The 25,000-nt window shown below is 39.6% G+C and overlaps 1 protein-coding gene across 1 annotated transcript in view; it reads left to right on the forward strand.

Moving 5' to 3' along the window:
* Positions 1–25,000, forward strand: part of CR1 (complement component (3b/4b) receptor 1 (Knops blood group)) — a 204,420-nt gene that overhangs the window by 156,115 nt on the left and 23,305 nt on the right. The window contains exons 34-35 of the mRNA XM_011937899.1: positions 19,998–20,177; positions 20,807–20,906. Of these exons, the coding sequence (XP_011793289.1) occupies positions 19,998–20,177; positions 20,807–20,906 (280 nt within the window). The remainder of the gene's footprint in view (positions 1–19,997; positions 20,178–20,806; positions 20,907–25,000) is intronic.

Here is a 25,000-nt window from a genome sequence, read left to right on the forward strand (position 1 = left end):
AAAAAAAAACCCTTAAAAACTAATGAATCCAGGAGCTGATTTTTTGAAAAGATCAACAAAATAGAGAGACCACTAGCAAGACTAATAAAGAAGAGAGAAGAATCAAATGGATGCAATAAAAGATGATAAAGGGGATATCACCACTGATCCCACAGAAATACAAACTACCACCAGAGAATACCGTAAACACCTCTACGCAAATAAACTAGAAAATCGAGAATAAATGGATAAATTTCTGGACACATACACCCTCCCAAGACTAAACCAGGAGTAAGTGGAATTTCTGAATATACCTGAATAGCAATTTCTGAATAACAGGTTCTGAAATTGAGGCAAAAATTAATAGCCTACCAACAAAAAAAAGTCCAGGACCAGACGGATTCACAGCCGAATTCTACTAGAGGTACAAAGAGGAGCTGGTACCATTCCTTCTGAAACTATTTCAATCAATAAAAAAAGAGAGAATCCTCCGTAACTCATTTCATGAGGCCAACATCATCCTGATACCAAAGCTTGGCAGAGACACAACAAAAAAAGGGAACTTTAGGCCAATATCCCTGATGAACATTGACGTGAAAATCCTCAATAAAATACTTGCAAACCGAATCCAACAGCACATCAAAAAGCTTATCATACCACGATCAAGTTAGCTTCATCCCAGGGATACAAGGCTGGTTCAACATATGCAAATCAATAAAGGTAATCCATCACATAAACAGAACCAACGACAAAACCACATGATTATCTCAATATGTGCAGAAAAGGCATTTGACAAAATTCAACAGCCTTTCATGCTAAAAACCCTCAATAAACTAGGTATTGATGGAAGATATCTCAAAATAATAAGAACTATTTGTGACAAACCCACAGCCAATATCATACTGAAGGGGCAAAAACTGGAAGCATTCCCTTTGAAATCCGGCACAAGACAAAGGTGCCCACTCTCACCACTCCTATTCAACATAGTATTGGAAGTTCTGGCTAGGGCAATCAAGCAAGAGAAAGAAATAAAGAGTATTCAATTAGGAATAATTCCTTTATTAAGAGGAAGTCAAATTGTCTCTGTTTGCAGATGACATGATTGTATATTTAGAAAACCCCATTGCCTCAGCCCAAAATCTCCTTAAGCTGATAAGCAACTTCAGCAAAGTCTCAGAATACAAAATTAATGTGCAAAAATCACAAGCATTCCTATACAAAAATAACAGACAAACAGAGAGCCAAATCATGAGTGAACTCCCATTCACAATGACTACAAAGAAAATAAAATACCTAGGAATCCAGCTTACAAGGGATGTGAAGGACCTCTTCAAGGAGAACTACAAACCACTGTTCAACAAACTAAAAGAGGAAATAACAAAAGGAAGAACATTCCATGCTCATGGATAAGAAGAATCAATATTGTGAAAATGGCCATGCTGCCCAAGGTAATTTACAGATTCAATGCTATCCACATCAAACTACCACTGACTTTCTTCACAGAATTGGAAAAAACTACTTTAAAGTTCATATGGAACCAAGAAAGAGCCCACATAGCCAAGACAATCCTAAGCAAAAAGAACAAAGCTGGAGGCATCACACTACCTGACTTCAAACTGTACTACCAGGCTACAGTAACTAAAACAGCATTGTACTGGTACCAATACAGATATATAGACTAGTGGAACAGAACAGAGGCCTCAGAAATAACACCACATATCTACAATCATCTGGTCTTTGACAAACTTGACAAAAACAAGCAATGGGGAAAGGATTCCCTATTTAATAAATGGTATTGGGAAAACTGGCTAGCCATATGCAGAAAACTGAAGCTGGACCCCTTTCTGTACACCTTATACAAAAATTAACTCAAGATGGATTAAAGGCTTAAATGTAAGACCTAACACCATAAAAACTAGAAGAAAACCTAGGCAATACCATTCAGGACATAGGCATGGGCAAAGACTTCATGACTAAAACACCAAAAGCAATGGCAACAAAAGCCAAAATTGACAAATACCTAGAAGAAAACCTAGGCAATACCATTCAGGACATAGGCATGGGCAAAGACTTCATGACTAAAACACCAAAAGCAATGGCAACAAAAGCCAAAATTGACAAATAGGATCTAATTAAACTAAAGAGTTTCTGCATGGCAAAAGAAACTACCATTGGAGCAAACAGACAGCCTACAGAATGGGAGAAAATTTTTGCAATCTATCCATCTGACAAAGGACTAATATCCAGAATTTACAAAGAACTTATAAAAATTTACCAGAAAAAAAAGAAAACCATCAAAAAGTGAGCAAAGGATATGAACAGACACTTCTCAAAAGATGTTGATGCAGCCAACAGACATATGAAAAAAAATGTTCATCATCCCTGGCCATCAGAGAAATGCAAATCAAAACCACAAAGAGATACCATCTCATTCCAGCTAGAATGGTGATCATTAAAAATCAGGAAACAACAGATGCTGGAGAGAATGTGGAGAAATAGGAACACTTTTACACTGCTGGTGGGAGTGTAAATTAGTTCAACCATTGTGGAAGACAGTATGGTGATTCCTCAAGGATTTAGAACTAGAAATACCATTTGACCCAGCCATCCCATTACTGGGTATATACCCAAAGGATTATACATCATGCTACTATAAAGATACATGCACATGTATGTTTATTGCGGCACTATTCACAACAGCAAAGACTTGGAACCAACCCAAATGTCCATCAATGATAGACTGGATTAAGAAAATATGGCACATATACACGACGGAATACTATGTAGCCATAAAAAGGATGCGTTCATGTCCTTTGCAGGGACATGTCTGAAGCTGGAAACCGTCATTCTCAGCAAGCTCTCACAAGGACAGAAAACCAAACACCACATGTTCTCACTCATAGATGAGAATTGAACAATGAGAACTCTTGAACGCAGGATGGAGAACATCACACACCAGGGCCTGTTGAGGGGTAGAGGGCTGGGGAAGGGATAGCATTAGGAGAAATACCTAATGTAAATGACGAGTTCATGGGTGCAGCAAACTAACGTGGTACATGTATATGTATGTAACAAACCTGCACATTGTGCACATGTACCCTAGAACTTAAAGTATAATAATAACAATAATAATAAACTGTTTTGGTTATAAGACAGTTATGTCTGTTAAGGTGCTGAAAGAAAAATAAAACACCCTAGAATTCTATGTCCAGGGGAATATATCAGTTAAAAGGCTTTATATTTAAATTTGTAATATTTAAAGTCTTTTTAAAAATGTTTTTAACATCTTGCATTCCATTTCTTGTCTCTGTTCATACTGGAAATTACTACTTTGTACTACTTTTTCTGTTAAAGCAAACTTCCATTAATTCTGGGGTTTCTCTACTTTTCCAGTGGTCAAATATTGATTTCCAGTAGTCAAAACTGGAAAACAGATATTAGTATGTGGGAAAAAAAATTACTACAAAGCAACAGTTATGTTTGAATGCGATAAGGGTTTTACCTCAATGGCAGCGAAACAATTGTCTCTGAGAGTAACAGTACTTGGGATCCCCCAGTTCCAAAGTGTCTTAAAGATACAAAGGTGATCTTTTTTCGTCATGGTTTGTTGTTGTTATTGCTGTTCATTTTAGACTTTATTTCTTTAATATTAACTATCAGTCATACAGAATAACTGAAAAGAAACAATTTTAGTATTTAGCTCTATCTTGTATTCATTTCTATGCCATATATATGACATGAAATTCACATAAAATTCTGCTGTTATGATTCTGTGTGTCTTTCTGGGGTTCTTAGCATGTTATGTACATTGCATGGGTATATAATTTCACTTCTTCAATATTTTATGTATAAAAAGTGGATTATGACAACTTTTGGAGTGAATTGAAACATGGGCATTTTTATCTAAGTAAGTCAAGAATGGCATAATTCATATAAATGAAATGAGAGCAATAACTCCCAAGTGGTTGATCTTCTAACATTATTTTATTTCCTAGCGCTGCCTCCTTCTAGTACAAAACCTCCAACTTTGAGTCATTCAGGTTTAGTAGCTTCTTCCTTAAATGTCTCAATTATCTTGTAAATTCCTGGGGGAAATGCCAGCAATAACTCCGAAGTGTTTGGTCCAATCTACATTATTATTTTGTTTTCCAGTGTCGACTTCTCCCACTATAAAATCCCCAACTTCCAGTGTCTCAGGTTTAGTAACTTTCTGCTTGTATTTTTTTCAAAAATCCTTTAAATTCCTGGGTTTGTTTTTTTTTTAATCCTGGTTCATTTGACCCAGCAACCCCATTACTGTGTGTATACCCAAAGTATTATAAATCATTCTACTATAAAGACACATGCACATGTATGTTTATTGCGGCACTGTTCACAATAGCAAAGACTTGAAACCAACCCAAATGCACATCAATGATATACTGGATAAAGAAAATGTGGCACATTTACACATGGAATAATATGCATCCATAAAAATGATGAGTTCATGTCCTTTGCAGGGACATGGATGAAGCTGGAAACCATCATTCTCAGCAAACTATCACAAGAACAGAAAACCAAACACTACAAGTTCTCACTCATAAGTGAGAGTTGAACAATGAGAACACATGGACACAAGGAGGGGAACACCACACACCGGAGCTTGTCAGGAGGTGGGGGCTCGGGGAGGGATAGCATTAGGAGAAATACCTAATGTAGGTGATGGGTTGATGGGTGCAGCAAACCGCCATAGCACATGTATACCTATGTAACAAACCTGCAAATTCTGCACATGTATCTCAGAACTTCAAGTTTAATAATAACAAAATAAAATTAAAATTAAAATTAAAAATCTTTCAAATTCCTGGTGATGTCCACTTACTCATCATTTTTAGTAATAAAAGAAGGGGGGACATATATATAGCCATTTTAGTTGTTATACATAGTGATTCTAAAATTATTTGCCATAGTCCACAGATAAAAACAGGAATGTGACCTTCAGAAGGTTACGTATATTTTAAAAGTGTTTATACATATACAAATTGATTTAGTACCTTCCTTATTGGTTATTAGTAAAGTTTAAGTGGGATTCATTTAAAGCACTTAGCACAGTGCCTGGTATATAAAAAGCTCTTAGAGCTAGCTAATATGACTTATTCAACACTTAAATTAATGTCAGGGAAGAGGAAGGTCCATGTATGTTTGTTAATATGTTTGTTTGTTAATATGTATGTTTTGTGTCATCAACTTTGCTGTTTTATTCTTTTCAGAAGTGATCTGTTGACACCTTTGCTGAGTTTGTTCCTATTGCAGGATTCTTTGATTTTCTGGAGTGCAACCAGTTTGAGTCTTTTGATGTAACACATTTAAACAGGGAAATTTCTGCTGTCTCCAGAACAAGACCTATATTTCTGTCTCTTCCCTGCCTGCCCCTGTTCCACACCTCATAATGTTATTCTTTTTTTCTCCTTACTGGGCAGTTTTATCTGGCAATAGCAACCAGATTTTATAGTAGCTGAGAGGCAGGAAAAGTCCTTATTTACTGAGATGAAATAGAGGACTTTTTGCAGGGACTCCTGATCGTTGGCTGTAGTTATGACTGGAGAGATTATTCTGATATGACGAAAGGGATTATCATCCTGATTTCAGTACTGCTATCTCTGGCTTCACTTTCCTTGACGCAGAAGCAAGAGACTAATTGTGGGAAGAGCATTAGCCTGTGCAGACTGTGCTTAATTAACATCATTTCTATGATCCTCAGTTTCCATTTAGTTTAATGAAGTTGTTGAACTCAAATCTCAATCACTGGATTCTAATTTGTTGATATATTTCCTATCTTCCTAATTTTTTAAAGGATCGAGGGGAATTATGCATGTTAACATAGTAATTAGAATACATTTTTATAATTCCTATAAGAACCTATTAACTGGTAGCCTCCTTAGTTGAGTGCTGTAGGTTTTGAGGGGCAGGAAGAGATGCTTTTTTTTAATGGACTGATATATGAGCAAAATAAGATTGCATGTGAAATTTATACTCAATGAGGCATCCAGGTTTACTCACATGCTCCTAGTGGGTATATGTACTAATAGTAAGTTTGTTGATACAGTCTTTTGAAAGAATTGACTATAAGCATTTCATAAAGTGTTTATAAAACACTGATCTAGCTTAGCGTTTGAGAGCAGAGGAGAGAATTGCTTGTGAGAAAAAGCTTATAAAAAAGAGAAACTACAGGAGTATTTTTTGAAAAATCACAAATCAAAATTCCTCATGGGATGGTCAATCATTTTTTATCATCAGTTAGAGGAAGACTAAATCGCAAGACAATTATGTTAAGGTAGATCTAAATGTGCTAATGTGAAAAAATGTCCAGGAAGTCCTAAGTGGAAAAGAGGAAGATGTAAATGATGTAGTATAATATCACTTACAGTTTTTAAAAAAGACACATGTGTTTACCCCAAGCACATTACTTTTATGATTTATTATTGGTTATCTTCTGGGATTTCCATTATAAAATATGAAATGTAGTGAGCTTTTTTTTTTTTTTTTTTTTTTTTTTTCTTTGAGACTGAGTCTCCCTCTGTCGCCCAGCCTGGAGTGCAGTGGTGCGATCTCGGCTCACTGCAAACTTCACCTCCCGGGTTCCCGCCATTCTCCTGCCTCAGCCTCCTACAGGCGCCCACCACCACACCTAGCTAACTTTTTTATATTTTTAGTAGAAACAGAGTTTCACCGTGTTAACCAGGATGGTCTCAATCTCCTGACCTCATGATCCACTCGCCTCAGCCTCCCAAAGGGCTGGGATTACAGGCGTGAGCTGTCGTGAGCATTCTTGTACATACATCCTTACATACTTGTGCAAATATATATGTAGATTAAATTCTTTTTTTTATTTCTAGTCAGAGTCTTACTCTGTCACCCAGGATGGAGTGCAGTGACGTGATCTCGGCTCACTGCAACCTCCACCTCCGGAGTTCAAGCAATTCTCCTGCCTCAGCCTCCCGAGTAGCTGGGATTACAGGTGCACCACCAACCAGGCTAATTTTTGTATTTTTAGTAGAGACGGGGTTTCACCATGTTGGCCAGGCTGGTCTCGAACTCCTGACCTTGTGATCCACCCACCTTGGCCTCCCAAAGTGCTGGGATTACAGGCATGAGCCACCACACCTGGCAAAGAATGACACTGGATGTATTAAAAAGTATGATAAGTGATACGATCACAGTAGACATTTCCTCCAGTAGAATAGTAGGAGAAAACCTAATGGAAATCAGTGAAAAATAAGAAACACACGCAGCCTTTGGAACATAGCCTTTCTCACCTAGTGGAGGAGGAGCTGAGACTTGAGTAAGACAGTCAGATGAAGTAAGGCAGTATTCAGGAATGTTTGTGTGAGCTGAGACTATACATCCTGAGTAATACAGGTATGTTGGACCGTGTATACATGGGTCTCCATTAGTGAAGCTGCACTGAGTAGAGAATAGTTTTCTACCTTGTGCATCTTTACTCCATGACGAATCAGTTATGCATGCAGGAGAAAGAGCTTAACACATTTACTGAAATGTCTGCTAAATTACCTACTCAACCCTCGTTCTACTCACCTCTCTACAGCCTTTGATATTTAGAATTACTCCATCCTCACACAACTCTTTCCAACTCCAGCATCGGAAACAATTGACTCCTGTTTCTACCAAACTATATGTCCCAGATTCTTGTCTTAGGAGCCACAGAACTCCAAAGGTTTATGGCTATCACTGTGTTTTGACATTATTGGCTTTCTTTATAGTCCCATGTGATTTACTTACACATTACAAAAAACAGCTCTGAGAAGGGATTCATAATTTTGACCAGCCAGGCAAAGGGGTATACATGATACATAAAGATATTAAGAATCCCTGCATGATGATTCACAATAGCAAAGACATGGAATCAACCTCAGTGACCATCGGTGATAGACTGGATGAACAAAATGTGCTACATATACACCATGGAATACTATGCAGCCATAAAAAAGAATGAGATCATGTCCTCTTCAGGGACATGGATGGAGCTAGAGGCTATTATCAATTGCAAACTAATTCAGGAAGAGGAAACCAAATACTGCATGTTCTCACTTATAAGTGGGAGCTGAATGATAAGAACACATGAGCAGATGTGGGGGAACAACACATGCTGGGGTCTATTGGTGGGCAGAGGGTAGGAGGAAGGAGAGGATTAGGAAAAATAACCAACGGTACTAGGCTTAATACCTGGGTGGTGAAATAATCTGTACAGCAAACCCCCATGACACAAGTTTACCTATGTAATAAACCTGCACATGTACCCCAAACTTAAAAGTTAATAAAAGAACCCCTGCATGGATATGGATCATGTATTTCCATTCAGATCTTCCTTTCATTAATTTTATGTGCTCTTCTTCAACAGTCTCATTGACTCCTGTGATTTTGACCATCTCCCATCCATTATCTCTTACAAAAGTCCTCTTGTGCCTTTTTGGAAGTCCATTTTCATAATCAACAAATAACCTACATCCCCAATCTTTTCCTAAACATTCTTACACCTCCTGGCCTTCACTAAACTCCATCTGTCCCATGCCCAAGGCTTTCTCAGTTTAAAACACAACAACAATGAAAAACTTTCACAGCTCAACCTTGGTGGTACTATCGCTTCGGTTAGCGATAGGAACCGATAGAAAACCCCACATTGGTTTCCTATTGCTTCTGTAACAAATTATCTTGTGGTTTAAAACAACACAAATTTATTCTTTCACATTTCAGGAGATCGGAAGTCCACAGTGAGTCTTACAGGATGAAAACCAAGGTGTTGAAAAGACTGATTCCTTCTGAAAGCTCTAGTGGAGAACCTGTTTCTTGCTTCTAAGGGGCACTGGCATTCATTCCTTGGTTCACAGCAGCAACACTCTGAGCTCTGCTTTCATCATTGCCTTCTGGTCTATTGCCTTCTTCTTGTAAGGATCCATGTGATCATATCAGGTTCACCTAGCTACTCCAAGACACTCTTTCCACCTCAGTATCCTTAATTTAATCCAACTGTAAAGTCCTAAACCATACAAGGTAACACTCACAGATTCCTGGGAGTAGGATGTGGACATTTTGGGGGAACATTATTCAACCTACCACACACTCCTCCTTTTCTCTCATTCTTGGATTATTTTTATTGCTATTTTTTTTAAATGGCATGTAATAATTGTACACATTTATGGGATACAGCAAAGGAAAAAACAGAGTGAAGAAAAAAACCTACAGAATGTGAGAAAATATTTGCAAACTATGGCTTTGACAAGGGGTTAATATCCAGAATATCTGAGGAACTCAACTCAGCAAAAATAATAGTAATAATAATATGATTTAAAAGTGGGCACAAGACTTGAACAGACATCCCTCAAAAGAAGACATACAAATGACCAATGAACATAAAACAAAATGCTCAATATTCTTAGTCATCAGAGAAATACAAATAAAACCACAGAGAGATACCACCTCACCCTAGTGATCCGAGCTCTTATCAAAAGGACAAAAGATAACAAATGCTGGTGAGGATGTGGAAAATAGAGACCTCTTATACACTGTTAGAGAATCCAAATTAATATGACTATTATGGGAAATAGTATGGAGGTTTCTCAAAAAATTAAAAGTAGAACTACCATATGATCCAACAATCCCGCTACTGGGTATATACCCAAAAGAAAGGAAACCAGTATGATGAAAAGATATCTGCACTCTCACATTCACTGATGCACTATTAACAATAGCCAAGGTATAGAATCAACCCAAGTGTTCACCAATGGACGAATAGATAAATAAAATGTGGCATATATACACAAGGGCATACTATTCAGCCATAAGAAAGAATGAAATCCTATCATTTGCAGCAACATGGATGAACCTAGAGGATATTATATTAAGTGAAGTAAATCAGGCACAGAAAGGCAAATCCTGTGTGATACAAGTCATATGTGCTATCTAAAAAAGCTCATCTCATAGAAGTAAAGAGTAGAATACTGGTTACCAGAGGCTGGGGAAGGGAGAGACAATGAGAGATGGAGAAACATTGGTTAAAGGGCACAGGGTCACAGATACATAAGAATAAATTCATCCTTGAATACTTAACCCTCTGCCCTAAATCTGTCACTCCTCCATCCATATTTCTTATTTCAATAAGTAGCACCACCATTAATTTCTAATCCTGGGGCTAACTCTTGATTGCTTTCCTCTCACTACTAACTTTAAGAAAGGAAGTGACCAAAATCCAGTACATGAGCAACTGTTCATTCATCTCCAATATCTTTGTTAATTGTCCACTTTATCCACCCAGTGAGAGCCACCATCAAACCTCACCTGGATGTCAGCAAAAGCTCCCTGACTGGTCTCCCCTCTCCATTATTGCCTTAATCTAGTCTCCATACGATACACAGATTTACATTTTTTTTAATGTATATCTATTTGTCCCTCCTTGTTTAAAAAATCAACAATGGCATGACATCTCAATTCACGATAAATAAATTGGTTCTTCACATTCTCTGTACACTGTACACATCGCCTGCAATTGCCCTTCAACACAGAGACCAGGCATTTCATTAACTGACCTTCCCACACACATTCTAGCAAAGAGGAATAGTCAAACAGAGTGTTTGGAGGCGAGCTGCCATCATCCACCGCCTTTGTCTGGAAGCGCAGAGCCTCGCACGCGCGATCCATCGGAAGTCCAAGCATTGTCAAGATCTACTGCTTCACCTGGGTCCTCAAGGTGGGCTCTGCCAGCGAAACCCGTTAGGAACAATGCAAATGGGGAGTAAACATGGCCTCGCCCATTAAGGGGAAGCTGGTGAAAAGCACTTTGTCCCGGAACCCATACTCTGGGCGCGGAGCACAAGGATTGGTCACTCCTCTTTGCACTGCGCTTTTCCTCTTATTTCAGTTTTCTTTGAGATCAAATCTGGTTTGTAGATGTGCTTCGGGAGGATGGGGGTCTCTTCTCCGAGAACCCGGGCCGCCGGCGCCGCGTTTCCCTTTCTGCTGCGGAGGATCCCTGCCGGCGGTTGAGTTGCTGCTCGCGCTGGCGGTGGCCTAGGGTGAGACGCGGGCGGGCGTGGGGAGGCGCCCGGGCGGACGAGGCACCTGGGGCTCCGCAGAGAACTTTCGTGCTGCACTGGGCTGCGCTGCTCTGGGCGCCCGGGTCCGAAGACAGTGCAATGGGTGGGCTGAGCGCGCGAACCGGCAGGGCGGCGAGTCTGGGATCCTTCTGCGCACTGGAGACCCTCGCTGCTTCTGGGTAAGCATGGAGTTTCCACGTGCAGGGGCTTAAGTCATGACCAGCGCAGAGGAAGGAGCAGATGCTGAACGGGTGCCGCACGAAATTCCTTGCCTTTGTGTATTCGGTCTAGGCTGGCTATAGTGGAGCATGGCGTTGATCCTAGCGAAAGAGGACTTGGGGATCCGACAAACCTAAGTTCTGGTCCTAGAAACTTAACTGTGAGGCAAGTTAGCACACCTAAGTCTGTTTGCTCTTCTGTAAAATGGGGACATTGATATCTGTGCATTGTGGAGTTCCTGCCTCAATGGCATAAAGCCTGTCGAGTGTCTGACACAGGGCCTGTCCCCGAGTCCATTTCTATCCCCCAACCATTGCCTCTGCATTTTGCTCCCAATGGTGCTTAAACAAGCAGTCCTAGGGGTGCCCCACATGGAACTGTCCTCATCCCCAACCCCAAGCCACCACTGCCATCATCACCATGCGCTTGATTGACAGCTTACTTTAAGACAGATGCATGCCAGGCACTTGGGCGTTAGAAGAGTAAGGGAAGCCCCAGAACATGCAGTGTAACACCTGCAAGTAGAAGGGACAGTAGATATGTTTACAGTTTGCGTTTTAGTGATGTGTTTAGTACAAAATAAAGCCTATTATAACTACTATGGAAATTTTGAGGCCACACCTCTTCCTTTTTTTAACTTCAAATAGGTAAACATCTTCAATTACAACCCTTCTATTATTATTTTTGGGCTCCCCAGAAGTCTTCTTGGTTGCCTAGACTCATTGGCAACATCTCATTTGAAGCGGCAGTTCAACAGTTAGTTGTTTTGGTCCTGCCTCTTCCTGACAAGTCAGGGTTCGTCCTTCTCTGCCACTAGACGTTTTGCATTCATTATTTGAATGTTCCTTCTTCTCTAAAAGAGCAAGGGGAAAATAAAATCAAGTTCCCCCAAGAGTTGTTATTAATATTTTATCTCCTTAGGCACCAGAAAGCAACCTGTCAGGTGAAGAGGTATGATAAAACTTACAATTTTATTTTTAGGAGAGAAGCATGCCCAGTAAGTTAAGCAATCTGTTGTCAGTGCTTACTGAGGCTCTCACAATAACCTCCAAATGTGAAACAGCCTAAACTAAACTACCTAGAAATTTTGTTGCTGAAGTAATTTCAATTTTAAAATGCTGATGGATGCTTCCAGTGTGCACACTCCTTTGGAGTTTAAAAGAAGTGTAAGAGAAAGAGCTATGCACCCAAGGTGTATGCATATAGAAGTAGGTGGTGGAGTTTTATGAAATCTACTTTTTAGGAAGCCACTGTTCTGATTTTTCCAGACTCTGCTACTTACCAGCTGGGGCTGTGGACCCAGCAACTTAAGTCACACCACTGACGTTCAGTGTCCACATGTATAAAATGAGCACGACTGACATCCTGATTTCTGAGAGAAGTATTTTGAAAATCAGGTAGGGTAGTGCATGTGACAGTGTTTTGTAATCTGAAAACCCCCATGCATGTCTGAAAAATCATGACTAAGAAGTTGTGCAAGACTGCAGGATCACTGAAAAGAGAGAAATCTCAGCCCCTATGATCAGTAAAGGGTGAGAGAAAAGAGTACGGCTTTACTAGTGCTTAAAGAGTGAATCCAGAAACCAGTTGCATAGGACAGTTTATGGGTTTATGGGGATATTTATTTCTTTTTTTTTTCTTTTTTTTGAGACGGAGTCTCGCTCTGTCTCCCGGGCTGGAGTGCAGTGGCCAGATCTCAGCTCACTGCAAGCTCCGCCTCCCAGGTTCCCGCCATTCTCCTGCCTCAGCCTCCCGAGTAGCTGGGACTACAGGCGCCCGCCACCTCGCCCGGCTAGTTTTTTGTATTTTTTAGTAGAGACGGGGTTTCACCGTGTTAGCCAGGATAGTCTCGATCTCCTGACCTCGTGATCCGCCCGTCTCGGCCTCCCAAAGTGCTGGGATTACAGGCTTGAGCCACCGCGCCCGGCGGGGATATTTATTTCTATATAAAAAATAGCAGAGGAACTAAGATTGTTTTGTCGTTATAGGGTACTCATACTACCCATGTAGTGGTATAGTAATATTTGAAAGAGAACTTAGATTAGCTGTAAATAGATACTGCAAATTTAGGGCAACCACTGAAAAAAGTGAAAAAAAGAAGTACAGTTGATATGCCAGTAAGGAAGAATGAATTGCATCATATAAAATGCTCAGTTAAAACAATAAAGGGGGCCAGGCACAGTGGCTCACATCTGTAATCGCAGCACTTTAGGAGGCGGGGTAGATAACCTGAGGTCAGGAGTTCGAGACTAGCCTGACCAACATGGTAAAAACCCATTTCTACAAAAATTAGCCGGGCATGATGGTGGGTGCCTGTAATCCCAGCTACTCGGGAGGCTGAGGCAGGAGAATCTCTTGAACCTGGGAGGCAGAGGTTGCAGTGAGCCGAGATCGCGCCACTACACTTCAGCCTGGGCGAAAGAGTAAGACTCTATCTCAAAAATAAAAATAAAATAAAATAAAGGTCAGGAAAAGAATGCAAAACAAAAAATAGGAACAGAGAACAAGAGAATAAAGGCAACGAATAGAAACCAGTAACATAGGCCAGGCGCGGTGGCTCAAGCCTGTAATCCCAGCACTTTGGGAGGCCGAGACGGGCGGATTACGAGGTCAGGAGATCGAGACCATCCTGGCTAACACGGTGAAACCCCCTCTCTACTAAAAAACACAAAAAACTAGCCGGGCGAGGTGGCGGGCGCCTGTAGTCCCAGCTACTCAGGAGGCTGAGGCAGGAGAATGGCATAAATCCGGGAGGCGGAGCTTGCAGTGAGCTGAGATCTGGCCACTGCACTCCAGCCTGGGCGACAGAGCGAGACTCCGTCTCAAAAAAAAAAAAAAAAGAAACCAGTAACATATTAAACCAACTATAACAACCATCATTTTGAGTGTCAATGATCTAAATGCACCAATTGAAATAGATCATCACAGTCGGTCAACAAACAAAATTCAGCTATGTATTGTGTACTCCCTATAAGCCCATTTTAAATATGGACAATATATATTACAAGTAAATAGATGAAGATATAACATGCTAATGCTAGTCACAGAAAGCAGAAGTAGCTGTGTTAACTTCAAACAGCAGACTTCAGACCAAGGAAAATTATTAGGGATAAAGAGGGGCATCGTATAATGATAAATGGGCTAATTTTCCAAGAAGGCGTAACAATATCTAATATGTATCCACCTGATAGAGAAACAAAATATGTGGGGCAAAGCTGACAGAACTGCAAGGAGAAATAGATGAATGTACTATCCTGATATCTTTTCTGGTATCAGGAAAAGATAAAGGTGCTGAAGTCTCTTTATCAGAAATGGGCAGATTCAGCAGGCAGAAAATTGGTAAGGACATACTTGAACTCAACAGCACCATCAATCCACTTGGATATAATTGACATATATAGACGACTTCATCCAACAACAGCAAAAGACATATTCTCCAGCTCACATTCATGGAGATAGACCACATTGTGAGCCGTAAGAATAGTACACTAATTAAGCTTTAACAGAGAGTGTTTAACATAGGGTGGACTCTGGCGCCCTCATGTGGTCCTCATGGAGGATGTGGTTTGGTTATCACTGCTAGGTAAAGGTGCAACAAGGGAAGTTCCAATTTGCTTTCTGTGCTTTACTCTGGTTTACATATGCTCAGATGAGTGGATGTATGATTTATATTATCTACTGTTATCTAAAATAACCTTCACATTTGGACGGGTAACACCAAAAGTGTCCTACACAGAAATACTGGGTGAAGATCACTGCAATAAAACCAACTCCAGAAAACAAGAAAATGGCAGAGTTGACAATCCCTCTCACCCTCCCCGCAAAGACACATGTATACACATTTCTTTTGTCGGAGGCATTAAGAGAAAGAAATGCTGTCAATCTAATCACAACTGATCACAACTTGATGAAACCAAAAAATCTAGAAAGTATCATGAAGACAGTTGAAATACAGCTTTACATTCACTACTGTGACCAGAGAAACTCACTGTGGCTGTTTTTTGTCCCTTTAGATGTCAACTAATGATTGTGTTAAGTGATCATGATTAACAGAGCATTTACAATGTTTATTTTATCTGTATTAAATTTCAAAAATTTATATTTAGGCATATAATTTATATATTTGTGTACATACATAATTTATAACTTTATATTTTTGAGAGTGCATGCTCTTTTTGCTGCTATAAAGACACATGCACACGTATGTTTATTGCGGCACTGTTCACAATAGCAAAGACTTGGAATCAACCCAAATGTCCATCAGTGACAGACTGGATTAAAAAAATGTGGCACAGATACACCATGGAATACTATGCAGCCATAAAAAAAGGATGAGTTTGTGTCCTTTGTAGGGACATGGATGCAGCTGGAAACCATCATTCTTAGCAAACTATCACAAGAACAGAAAACCAAACACCGCATGTTCTCACTCATAGGTGGGAACTGAACAATGAGGTCACTTGGACTCGGGAAGGGGAACATCACACACCAGGGCCTATCATGGAGAGGTGGGAGGGGGGAGGGATTGCATTGGGAGTTATACCTGATGTAAATGACGAGTTGATGGGTGCTGACGAGTTGATGGGTGCAGCACACCAACATGGCACAAGTATACATATGTAACAAACCTGCACGTTATGCACATGTACCCTAGAACTTAAAGTATAATAATAATTTAAAAAAAAGAAAAAAAATGAAAGTGCATGCTCTTTTTTTAAACTGATAGAGGTGCCTAAGCAAATCAAGTGCAAGTCTATTCCTTAAAGGGTAAGTGTGCAGAATGGAAAGCAGAGTGTACTTCGGGTTGACAGCTCATATTTGAACAGACATGAAAGTGATGATGTGTTAACTGTATGTATAGCACAGAACAAATCAACTTGCTTTGAATGGAAGGTCTGAACCAGGAGTGCATGAAATTGGGCTGTGTCATACAAGAAAAAAAAACGAAAGGAGATATAATATATACCCACTAGAATGGCTAACATTAAAAAGATTGACCAAGCCAAGTTTTGGCAATAAAGTGGAGTAACTGGAATTATAATATATTGCTATTTGGCAGGTAAAATTACAACATTAACTTTAGAATATAGTTCAACCGTTTCTTAAAACCTTAGACACACACACTGTCGTGTTACTCAGCATTTTACGCGTAGGTTTTTACCCAAGAGAAATGAAATCATATGTCCACACAAAGACTTGTACATGAATTTTCACAGCAGTTTTGTTTGTAATAGTCAACAAGTGGAAACAATCCAAATGTCCCTCAACAAGTGAATGGATAAACTAAATTAAGATATATTTATACAATTGAATATTACCCAGCAACAAAAGGAAACAATTTGTATACGTGCAGCAACTTAGATAGGGCTCTAATTATGCTGTGTAAGGGCTAAAACATAAAAAAAAATCTGAATGATTTCCTTTATACAATAGGACATAAATGAAGTGATTCGGGTTACATGAAATTTTAGAAAGTCAAATCAATCTGTAGTAAGAGAAAATAGGTCGAAGATTGCCAAGAGAAGGAAGTGGATGTTTGGATGTATTACAGAAGGACATGAGGGAACTGTGTGGGGGTGAAGAGTATGATGGAAATGTTTGTTGTCTTCATCTGGTGATGGTTTCGCAGGGCATATATATAAGTAATCAAACTGTACTCTTTAAATACTCATCAATCATTGTATGTAATATATCTTAATAAAGCTATAAAAACTGTTTAAACTTATGGTAGATCTTGAGTTTATGGAGTTTATATTAATATATTTATCATAGGAACTAGCCACAAATTGAGGGATTAGTAATAAATGAGGGAAAGGAAACTAATCAAGCTTTCTTTGTTGAAGGCTCATATATTCCTTTTTTGAGCTATTATACAACTTTACTTTATATTATTACCTATACTATGCCTATACTACTATGGAGGTAGGAATATTAGGTAATTAAGGGGAAGGAACTTCTTTCTTTTCAAGAATGGTTCATTATATTTGCTTTGTTGCATTGATCTAGTTCTAACCTGTCACTGCAAGTTTTGCTGTGGTATTTACCCTCTCTCAATAAAGCTTTTGGTGCTAGGAGCTCCACTTGGAATCTCTTCCTTTGTCTGGCATCAATGCATAAGACACATATCAAAATTGTATTTCATACCACATATCAAATACAGGAAAGGTGAATGCATAACATTGAAAATCACAGGAAATATTTTATTCATGTTTTTTATATATATACAGTGGTTCTGAAAGTGCTGTTATCTACCAAAATTGGCTGTGAAACTTTTTAAAAATATAAACTCCTGGACTCTAACCCAGACCCACTAAATCAGAGATTCTGGGAACATAGCTTGGACTCTTCATTTTTTTTTTATAAGTAATTCTTCAATTATTTGTTCATTGCAACAAATATGCACTGAATGCTTATAACTGAGTGTTAAGCACAAGGACTAGGTATTAATTTAGAGATACAAAAAACACATCATCATTTGCCCTCAAATTATGCACATCCAATATCTTTTGAGATAAACAGATCCTTCTAAAAGCACACAAAGTTAAAAAGCACAAATTGCGATAGCAAACAATTATTGATATGAAAGGAAAAGGCCTGACTAGGAATTATTATAGGGTGGGGTAGAGGGAAGTAGTTTAGATTCCAAATGCCTGAGAGGGTCAGGGAAGGCATCAGACTAGCTGGGGTGTGTTCAGGGTGGTATGGCCATAGACAGGCCAGGGAAGGCTTCGATAAGAAAGTGGCATTTTAGCAAACACCTGGAGGAAGAATTGAAGTCAGAGCGAAGATAAAAGCGTGTCATACAGAAGGAATGTCATAGACAGGGGAAAAATGTGTGTCTTCAGGAAACTGAAAAAGGGGAAAGGGCCACACCTTGGTGAGGGGACCGAGTGACACGCGATGAAGCAGGAAACATAGACAAGGGCATCCTTGTACAAAGTCAAAAGTTGGTTCTTTTAAGTCTAATAAAATTTACCTCTGGCCTCAATCTATCCTTCATAATTTGAATTTATTAGTGGAAGGTTGAGAAGGAACAGAAATGAAAACAAAACAAAACAAACAAGAGATTTCCAAAACTATAGTAAAATGCTATTCTTTTCAACATATGTATCTTCTTGATTACATACTGTTTGACTCTAATTGTGATTTTTGTTGCTTTAAGTTAAATCTACAAGGCCTTAAGGGGCCTAGCTGAGTCTAGTATTTAATTTGAAATATCTATGAGAAAATACACGCTTCTTTATGGTAAAGTATAGCTTTAGTTGTTGAGTTTTGTTCACTCTTTGTGCTCAAGATTGACTTGGCAACAGACTTCCAACACTGGTGACTGCTACTGAGGGCCAAAGAGGAGATGTGTACTCCCACTGAATCTGAGTGCCCACTGAGCATGAAGGTGGATGATAAAATGCATGAGCGTAGCTTGTTACAAGAAAGTATGATAAATGAGGATGGGAGAGACAAAACTACACCACACGCACTTACTGATTAACTAAGATTAGAAGCTGTGAATTGCAGCTTCCCGTTTAGTGAAAGATGATATAAATATTTTAGTTGTCTTCAAACTAGCAGAGACTTTTTAAATGGATGGGTGCTGATTTTTATTTCTAAGGCATCTTTTAAAGCAGGTGTCCTCAACCCCTGGGGCATGGACCAGTACTGTCCAGCAGCCTGTTAGGAACGGGGCAGAACGGTAGGAGGTGAGCAGCAAAGCATTACTGCCTGAGCTCCACCTCCTGTCAGATCAGTGGCAGCATTAGATTCTCATAGAAGCAGAACCCATATTGTGAACTTTGCATATGAGGGATCTAGGTTGCATGCTCCCTGTGAGAATCTAATGCCTGATGATCTGGGTGAAACAGTTGCATCTCAAAACCATTCCCCTGCACCCTCCATTCCAGGAAAAATTGTCTTCCACAAAATGAGTCTCAGGTGCCAAAAAGGTTGGGGACCAAAGTTCTAAAGGAATCAATCTCTTTGCTATTATTATTATTATTATTATTATTATTATTATCGTTAAGATGGAGTCTTGCTCTGTCACCCAGGCTGGAGTGCAGTGGCACACTCTTGGCTCTACTGCAACCTCCGCCTCCTGGATTCAAATGATTCTCCTGCCTCAGTCTCCCAAGTAGCTTGGACTACAGGCACATGCCACCATGCTCTGCTAAGTTTTTGTATGTTTAGTAGAGATGGGGTTTCACTATGTTGGCCAAACTTGTCTTGAATTCCTGACCTCAAGTGACCCACCCACCTTGGTCTCCCAAAGTGCTGACATTACAGACATGAGCCACCACACTCAGCTCCCTTGGCTATTACTGAAGTGTTCTTTTTCTTTTTTGATCACATCTATGCAGTATATTGGAGAGAAAGAGGAAGTAGAGTGGGAATTTCAACAGGGCACGGTGGCTCACACCAGTAATCCCAGGACTTTGGGAGGCAGAGGTGGGCAGATCACCTGAGGTCAGGAGTTTGAGACGAGCCTGGCCAACACGGTAAAACCTCATTTCTACTAAAAATTCAAAAATTGGCCAGATGTGGTCGCAGGTGCCTGTAATCCCATCTACTTGGGAGGCTGAGGCAGGGAGTATTGCTTGAACCTGTGAGGCAGAGGATGGCACCACTGCACTCCAGTCTGGGTGACAGAAGCATACTCTGTCACAAAATAAAAAGTAATTTCTCCATTAACTTCGATGCTGCTGTGGTCTTGATCCCCAGATCAATGCAATGCCCCAGAATGGCTTCCATTTGCCAGGCCTACCAACCTAACTGATGCATCTGAGTTTCCCGTTGGGACACATCTGAAGTATGAATGCCGCCCTGGTTATTATGGAAGACCGTTTTCTATCATCTGCCTAAAAAACTCAGTCTGGACAAGTGCTAAGGACAAGTGCACACGTAAGTAACTCTGGAGTGGGAACCCCTCTGTTAGTCAAACATCTGTAAGATCTGATTCAATTTGTTCAAATTTTGTAACTGAGTTGCATATGACAATTAGTTTGCCAAGGTGCAATACATATAAGAATTATTCTTGTAGATCATACCTTGTTACTACTTTCAGTTCCTGGCGCCTTCATTACAAATTTATTTCATGAGAAACAGTCTTTGCAGGACATGATTGAGGGAAAATCCCGATTCACTGGGGGTCTCCAATTTTCATGACTAAAATTAAGTAATGAATGACTTGGGACAAGAAAAAGAAGTGTATTAAATAACTCAAAGATGTGACAATTTTGGGCTTTGAGATCTTTGGATTATACCAATTGAATTGAATTACAGACAATAACAAAGTTTACATTTTTCTGGGGGCATAATATGGGAATGAAACAGATCTGAAAGGGAAGTTTGTTTTTGAAAGGGAACTGATCCCAAGGCAGTCTGGTGAGTTTCCTCAAGGTAGCAGAATCTGTGGAACCATCAGAACTGCGAGTGTTCCTCAGTAAGCTACAGGCAGGTTGAGACCTTATGTACTGAAAAAAAATTCAGTTTGCTCTACTTGGCTCCAAAATTCTGTTTCTTTCCTGTAGGTAAATCATGTCATAATCCTAAAGATCCTGTGAATGGCATGGTGCATGTGATCAAAGACATCCAGTTCGAATCCCAAATTAATTATTCTTGTAATAAAGGGTGAGTTGGCAGCAACATCTCTTGGTTCAAGAGTTCTAGCACAGCCGTACTACCTTCTAGTCACATCTCAGAAAGGACAACACAGCTATTACCATCTGCTCTTTAAAGGCTTCAATACAGGTGTTTAGCTACTGACTGAAATGAACAAAGGTATGACAAAATCAGGGGGAAAACCATCTGTATCCTTGCTGGAAACCAAGGCTGTGCATATATGAAAAGTGTGGCATTCATTGGGTGAGAAGGAAGAAAATGGGGGAAGAGTATACTCAAAGCACACAAACAGCCTTAACCCAAAGTAGACATTGCTGGAAGAAAAGGAAGGCCATTGAGCAGCTGTGTGAGAGAAATCGTAATGGTAATAGCACAAATAGTTTGCTAGGGCTGCTGTAAGAGAGTACTCCAAAACAGGTGGCTTCATACAAATGAAGTTTTTGCAGTTATGTTCTGGAGGCTGGTAGTGCAAAATCAAGGTGTTGGCAGAGCCAGAGCCATGCTCCCTCCAAAAACCCTGTAGGAATGGATCCCTCTTTGCTTCTTCCAGTTTCTGAAGCCCCAGGACTTGGCATGTGGCAGCAGAACTCCAGTGTCTGTCTCTGTCCTCAAATGGCTGTCTTCCCTCTGTGTCCAAAGTTTTTTTGTTTTTTTGTTTTTTGTTTTAGTAAAGACGGGATTTCACCGTGTTAGCCAAGATGGTCTCGATCTCCTGATCTCGTAATCCACCCACCTCGGCCTCCCAAAGTGCTGGGATTACAGGCGTGAGCCACTGCACCCAGCCCAGAATTCTCTCTTTCAATAAGGACACCACTCATATTGGATTGGGGCCCACACTAACAACTTCATCTTAACTTGATTGCCTCTCCAAAGAACGTGTTTCCAAATAAGGTCACATTAATAAGAACTGGGGATTAAGACATCCATATATTTCGGGGGTGAGGGGAACATAATTCTCATGCACTGCTGGTAGGAATGCAAAATGGTACCACGACTTTGAAAGATGTTTTGGCAGTTTTTTATAAAAATAAACATACTCTTACCATATTATCCAGCAGTTATCCTCTTTGGTATTTATTTATCTAAAGGGATTGAAATCTGAGCTTCACACACAAAAAAATCTGCACGCAGATGTTTATAACAGCTTTATTCATAATTGCCAAAACTTGGGAGCAATCAAGATGTCCTTTAGCAAGGGAATGGATAAACTGTGGTACATCCATACAATAGAATATTATTCAATACCAAAAAGAAATGAGCTATCAAGCCATGAAGAGACACAGAGGAACCTTAAATAATGAACCTTCTTTCACTATTACTAAGGGAAAGAAGCCAATCTGAAAAGCCTATGTAGTATATGATTCCAACTATACAGCATTCTGGAAAATGCAAAACTATGGCGATATAAAAAGATCAGCAGTTGCCAGGGGTTAGGGAAGAAAGGGATGAATAGGCAGAGCACAGATTTTTGAGGGTAGTGAAACTACTCTGTGTGATGCCATCACAGTAGGTACATGTCATAATAAATTTATCCAAAATCATATGTACCAAGAGTGTACCCTAATATAAACTATGGACTTGGGGTGACCATGATGTGTCAGTGTAAGTTCATCAGTTGCAAAATTATGTACCACTCTGGTGAAGGATGTTTATAATAGGGGAGGCTATCCATGTGTAGGAGCAGGGAGTATATAGGAAATCTCTGTATCTTCTGTTCATTATTGCTGTGAACCAAAAACTGTGCTAAAACACAAAGTCTATTTTTTTAAAACTACATAAAAGTAAATACACAAGCACATGTGCATAAACAGACACACACCCAAATGAGTACAGGTAAAACAGGAAATTTGAACAAAACTGGTGGATCGTACCTGTCTCAATATCTTGAGTTTGATGTTGCACTATTGTTTTGCAAAATGTTATTATTAGGGGGAAATTGAGTAAAGTGTACCTGGGATCTCTCTGGACTATTCCCTATAACTGTATGTGAATCTGATTATCTCAAAATAAAAAGTTTTTTTTTTTTAAGTTACTACTAAATTTCCAAGGGAATGGGATTCTTACCAAAAAATTGTATATTGTGAAATTAAATAATTCTAACTTAAAACAATTCAAACTTATAGCTGGGGGAACTTTAAATTATTCTGAACCATGAGAGGATTGTGGCTATGCAGCCTGAGCCATGCAGCAGGCAGCTGTAACTTCTGTCTTTTTTTCCTGTAAATAATTAAAACCAAATTGCGCCAGAGATAAGAACCACTCAGATCACTACCCCTTTTCAAGGAGCAATAAAGTAATCTTCCTTGGAATGTAGCAATCTGTAACAAATCAAAGTGCTGTAACTACACATGGTCCCATAAATGGAAAATATAATCCTGCTAAAATTTCTCTGTCTCTGCCTATATCAGTGATACCTTACATCCTCCACTTTGAAGTGCTGACCCCATTCATTTGCAGTTGGTGTCTTCCATGTGACTACCCTTAAGCTTTGTGCTCAAATCAACTATCCTTAAATGTATTTTCTGAATCTCATTATTTAAGGTTAACCATGTGCTAACCTAAATAATTCACAGGATTTGTTTTTTATCCTCATTTTTTCGTAACCCATCCGCCTGGTTCAAGGCACATAGATTAAGAAAGAAAATGGAAATGGGACTAATATCTCAGGCTTCACTGTCCCTCTTCGGGCTCTGGGGAGGAGACTCCCAAAAGTCTAGACATGTTTACCCATATGCTGTGTCTGGTTTCTGGTAACAAAATGATCATGGCTTTTCCTGAACCATGGCTTAACTTTGTGAATCCACAACTCTCTCTTCCCCAGGAGATCCAAAAAGGTAGGGTAGGATGTAAAGACTTCAATCTGTTCAAATGGATATGAGAACCGCTGGCTCTCCTTAAAATAACTAGCATGGATTTTATCTGTCTCCCTTACTTCCTCATAAACATTCTGAATGAGAAAAGTTCAAACCATTATTTCTTCAATTACTTAATCTACTTTGGGACACAAGCTTCACAAATTAAAATATTCTATCTGTTCCCCTTGATCAGTGAACATAAAGTTATCTTTTGACTCATTTAAAATGTTCAGTACTACAACACCGAACAATAGTATGGAGGGAAAAAAATGCCAACTTAAGTTTGGACTTGCTTCACCATTCCTATCCCAACCCCCGTAATTAGAAAATCAAAAAGAACACTTGGAGAAATAACCTCAGTGGGTTCAAAATCCAGAGGAGTCTCCAGGATGTCTTGTTCCTAAGACAAATAGACAGAAGGAGGTACAAATATAGGATTGCAGACTTGACTACTTCGTTTGTTCTTTATTTGTGTGCGTGTGTGTTGGCAGCGCAATTGAGAATGCTTTCATTTTGGGTGGTATACTAGAAGGCATTAAAAAACAAAATGAGTAGTGGGAATTGAACAGTGTGAACACATGGACACAGGGAGGGGAACCTCACACACCCGGGCCTGTTGCTGTGTGGGGGACTCGGGGAGGGATAGCATTAGGAGAAATACCTAATGTAGGTGACAGGTTGATGGGTACAGCAAACCTCCATGGCACGTATATACCTATGTAATAAAACTGCACATTCTGCACATGTACCCCAGAACTTAAAGTATAATTAAAAAATAATTAATTAATTTATAAAAACAAAATAAGTCCAGGTGCAATGGCTCCTGCCTGTAATCCCAGCACTTTGGGAGGCTGAGGTGGGCGAATCACCTGAGGTCAGGAGTTCAAGACCACCCTGGTCAACAGGATGAAACCCGTCTTTACCTAAAAATACAAAAATTAGCCGGGTGTGGTGGCATGCACCTGTAATCCCAACTACTTGAGAGACTGAGGCAGGAGAATCACTTGAACCTAGGGGGTGGAGATTACAGTGAGCCAAGATCACACTATTGCACTCCAGCCTGGGCAACAAGAGTGAAACTCTATCTCAAAAATAATAATAATAATAATAAATAACCAAAATGATATTGAAGTCATTAATAATTACAACATAATAGCTACGATAATGTAACAATGTGTCAAGTGTCTTCAAAAGGACCCACTGTTTTCTCACTATTCATTTGATCTCCATTTGGCACTGTTTTGTTGT

This window comes from Colobus angolensis, unplaced genomic scaffold, assembly GCF_000951035.1.
Source record: "Colobus angolensis palliatus isolate OR3802 unplaced genomic scaffold, Cang.pa_1.0 Scaffold100, whole genome shotgun sequence".
In the NCBI taxonomy this organism is placed as follows: domain Eukaryota; kingdom Metazoa; phylum Chordata; class Mammalia; order Primates; family Cercopithecidae; genus Colobus; species Colobus angolensis.